General features: G+C 39.8%; 1 protein-coding gene across 6 annotated transcripts in view; it reads left to right on the forward strand.

Annotated features, from left to right (window-relative positions):
* Window positions 1-3,826, forward strand: part of OSBPL5 (oxysterol binding protein like 5) — a 230,029-nt gene that overhangs the window by 127,245 nt on the left and 98,958 nt on the right. For 3 of the 6 annotated variants that reach the window (XM_006022021.3, XM_006022026.3, XM_006022025.2), the window contains one exon: window positions 2,961-3,034. In XM_006022021.3, the coding sequence (XP_006022083.1) occupies window positions 2,961-3,034 (74 nt within the window). Of the gene's footprint in view, window positions 1-690; window positions 763-897; window positions 913-1,156; window positions 1,268-2,960; window positions 3,035-3,826 lie in introns of those variants that run through there. The other 3 variants (XM_006022023.3, XM_006022022.2, XM_006022024.3) reach the window with 3 other exon arrangements.

The raw sequence follows: 3,826 nt of genomic DNA on the forward strand, positions 1-3,826 counted from the left end.
TGGTTTCTTTTATCCTTAGCTTGATTTTTCTTTCCTTTTTCCTGAAAGGATGCAGGTTCAGGGGCTGGGTGGGGTTTTGTCTTTAAGGGAGCATCCAGAAAGGCTCTTTGTGAGTTTTCCTTCGAGATGCTGGTTCTCTGTCTTCTTTTCAAGAAGACTGTTTGGAGTACTGAGTTAAACATGTTATTACTTAGGAAACCTAAGTAGTTCCTATGTGAAGTACAGAGGACTTGCAGTACAACATACAGAAGCTATATAAATTGTAGGCCAGATGCTGACCCTCAAAAGGACTTGGTAAACTGTTGTGATTTTTTTTTTTAATTGGAGAAAACAGGAGTATTTATCAAGAAATTCCAGTTTGCATAGTGCTAGGGGAGAAGGGTGATCTACAATTCAAAAGATGACCATCATCTTGTTGTTTATGTGCTAAGCTTTTAACCCTATCATTCAACTGAGGCAAAAATCTTCCTGCAGTGCAATTTTTTAACTTCTCTGTATGTTTACCCACAAGGTGTGAAACTTTTATTTAAATAATAAGGTATAATTGAGGGGCTGGTGTGAATTTATCTTGTTACTGATAAATGCCACTGGTATAAACTCCCCCCCCCCCGGAATGACAAAGGTATCTTATGGCTCCCATTAACTTTAATTGGTCTTGGAGACCATATGTTGCCTTCCAATGCATATGTATGCACAGACAGAAAAATATACCCACCTGCATGGGGGGAGCTAATGAACTCAATTCAACAACAGCAGAACTGAGTGAGTATATTAGCTACCACCTGGTGTAGGAGATCTCTGGGGATGAAGGGGTGGGGAGAAGTGCTAACACATGCATGCAAAGCAAGGAACCTAAGAGCATTTAGGACTTGCTCCATATAGTCCCTTCTGGGTCTCTCTCTAGCCATGATGGTATAATTGGTTTAGTAACTCTGCTGCCAGCCTGCGGTTTTCTTCTGAGGGATATTTTTAGGCAGCCTATATACAGGCTGGGTTGTTGAGAGTTAAGATGATTTGGGTTTTGAGGAACTGGCTTGGGTTTCTGTGATTGGGGTTTATTTCCTGGTTCTAGCACCAACTTCCTTTGTGACCTTGAATATGTTCCTTAATCTTCCTCTTCATTTCCCCATTTGCAAATTGGATGAGATGCTCTTCTTTCCTTCTCTCTCAGAAGGCATTTGTTTTGCTCCTGCTCTGTAGAGGGGAAAAGTATGGAAACTAATACATCTGAAGCTATATGGTCAAGCTTAGTTCACAATGCTGGAAAGTGAGTATAATGTAATGTAACATGGTCCTGAGTCTAGGCAGTATATCTTTTATAACTGTAAAAAGGCCAAGTTGAAAAATACTGTTAATTAAAGTGATCAGGCTCCAAAGGGCTGATCAGTGACTATAACCAGTGCAACCTTCTGCAGGGAACCTCAACAACTCTGACCCATGAAATCTTATTCCTCTTACAGTTCTGGTGTTGATTATTTCTTTTTCAGGATAATTGACAAATCCAGTTTTCTCCCACACTTGTAATGAAGTTATAACAGACAAAACATTATGACACCATATTTTCCACCAGCCCCCACTACTAATTTCTCTCATCAAGGTTGTGCTTGATTCACTGATACTGATGTTGAATTCCTCTTTCTTTGTTGTCTGTCTCCTAGTTTTTGCAATGCTCTATTCCATAGTTTCTGAGCTTTTTCTGTATATGCATGAATGTATCCAAAATAACCTTTTCATATAGGCAAGTAGTCTCCCAGTCTTGTGTGGAACTGAGGTACTGATGTGAAATGATTTGTATAAAGCTTCTCATTTGTGGTACTGAATACTCCAAGTAAACTTCTGGCTCCGTTGATATCTGTGCCAATGCTCCCCTTAACTTCATGAGAACAAGATTTGTTTTTCTGCCTTTCATTTGGTTCCCTTTCTATTTTTGCATTCACAGAAGAGTCAAACTTCTAACACTACTTGGCTGTTATTTATTGTTGAGTAGTTTTTTGATATTTTAACCAGTTAAATAACCAGTTTTGATGGTTATTTATTGTACTGCAATAGGATATTAGTCTTGGCACTAAAACACTAGTCTAATCAAGTGCTGTGTACGTAATAGCATTTACGAGCTTTCCTTTAGTATAAAGCATGATTTCAATTGGTAGAAGGCGCAGAATTTTTGCAGATAATGCCAGTGCATTATCCTAAATATGGTACATGCTTATATACATAGTATATTTTAGCGACTTGTAAAATGTGTATATTTACACATGATGGAAACATCAAGCCCCTCACACATGCCAATTATTAGCAATTATTTCTTGAAGCAACTACCCATTAGCCTTTATGGTCTTGTGACCACCCCAGAATGCATGTAACTTTTTGTAGCTCCTTCTTCTGTAACGTTTTCTGAGTTGTGGTAATATTGATTGGGAAAAGGATAATGTCAGATGTAATAAAGTGTGGTTACTGAATAAGGAGGATAAAACAAAATATTGAATAACTTTTTAGTACTTGAGCACCATTCATTCTGTGCTCTGAATGAGGCAGGAAGCTTGTAGTAGGGAAAATACTATGTAGTAATGTAATTAAAGGCAGTGTCATAATGCATATACACCAGGGGACTGAATTAAAGCTGTACAAGCAACATTCAGTTGGGTATTCCCTAACCTTTTAAGTGTTTGGCTTTGCAACCATAATGACTCTCCAATGTAGTTGTCTTTAGATGTAATTTTAAATAGTAATAATTAAAAAGCAACCTGCATTATGTAAATTTATCACAATAAATTTAATACCTTTGCAGAAGGTAAATTGCACATAGATCTAGGTTATTTTAAAGCCACACCGCTTCTTCTAGTAGTTGCTCTATTATTATTTGTTCTGTTAGCAGTGGTCTTTTTAAGGGCTAATGGCTTTGAGTAGCCCTGATCGCCCACAGCAATTCTCAGTTTCTTCATTTTGTTATTCTGTTGCAGGAAAAGACATGGAAGGAAATAGCCCGTCAATGTTGAAGGATGAGTCTCCCCAGACACCAAACTCCATTAGCAAGGTACTGTGGCATGGGGCAATAACTTTGCTATGTCTCACTTACATCTCTCTTAAGGTTTTGTTAGTGATTGATCAATTCAATATTGAACACGTAGGGTTCATCTACGCGAGCAATTAATTCAATGTGGTGAACTCTGGAAAACTCCTCCCAGGCACAGCATTTAAACGAGCACATGGGACTGTAACTATATGAGCCAAGGCAGAGCATCCCCAAGTTGGCAGGAGGCCTGGGGAGTTGGCCCCAGGTGGTGGCATTGGGCACAGAGAGGCTGGCTAGAACACAAGAGTGCCCAAACAGCAGAGCCATGTGGCTAGGCAGCAGGCAGGGGTCTAGCTCCCTGCTGCCGGGCTGACTAGGCACAATTTACTCCAAGGTCAGTGTTTACATGTGCACTTAGACAGTTATTTTCGCTGCTGTAAGATATTACTGTCCTATAGTAGCACTATATTACAGTGGTGAAAATTAGGTTGCTGTGGTCTAATAGCATCTCATATGTAGGCTTTCAGTGTTTTTACACAGGTAAGTGACACAGCACCAGGCACTTTGCAAAGCACCCAGCACTGCAACGCTTGCAGTTGTATAAACAGCGAAATGCATGTCAGCACTGAGAAAATGGTGGTGGTGTGCTTTTGAACTAAAACACATTGGAGATGCTTTAGTTCAAAAGTTCACTGCCTCCATTTTCTGTGTGCTGATGCACATTTTGCCGCTTTTACAACTGCATGCAGTGCTGCGCGGTTCACCTCCACTCGCATGCAGAGCAGACTTGATTAATCAAGTCTGCGCTGGAAG

Source organism: Alligator sinensis, unplaced genomic scaffold (assembly GCF_000455745.1).
Source record: "Alligator sinensis unplaced genomic scaffold, ASM45574v1 scaffold983_1, whole genome shotgun sequence".
NCBI lineage: Eukaryota > Metazoa > Chordata > Crocodylia > Alligatoridae > Alligator > Alligator sinensis.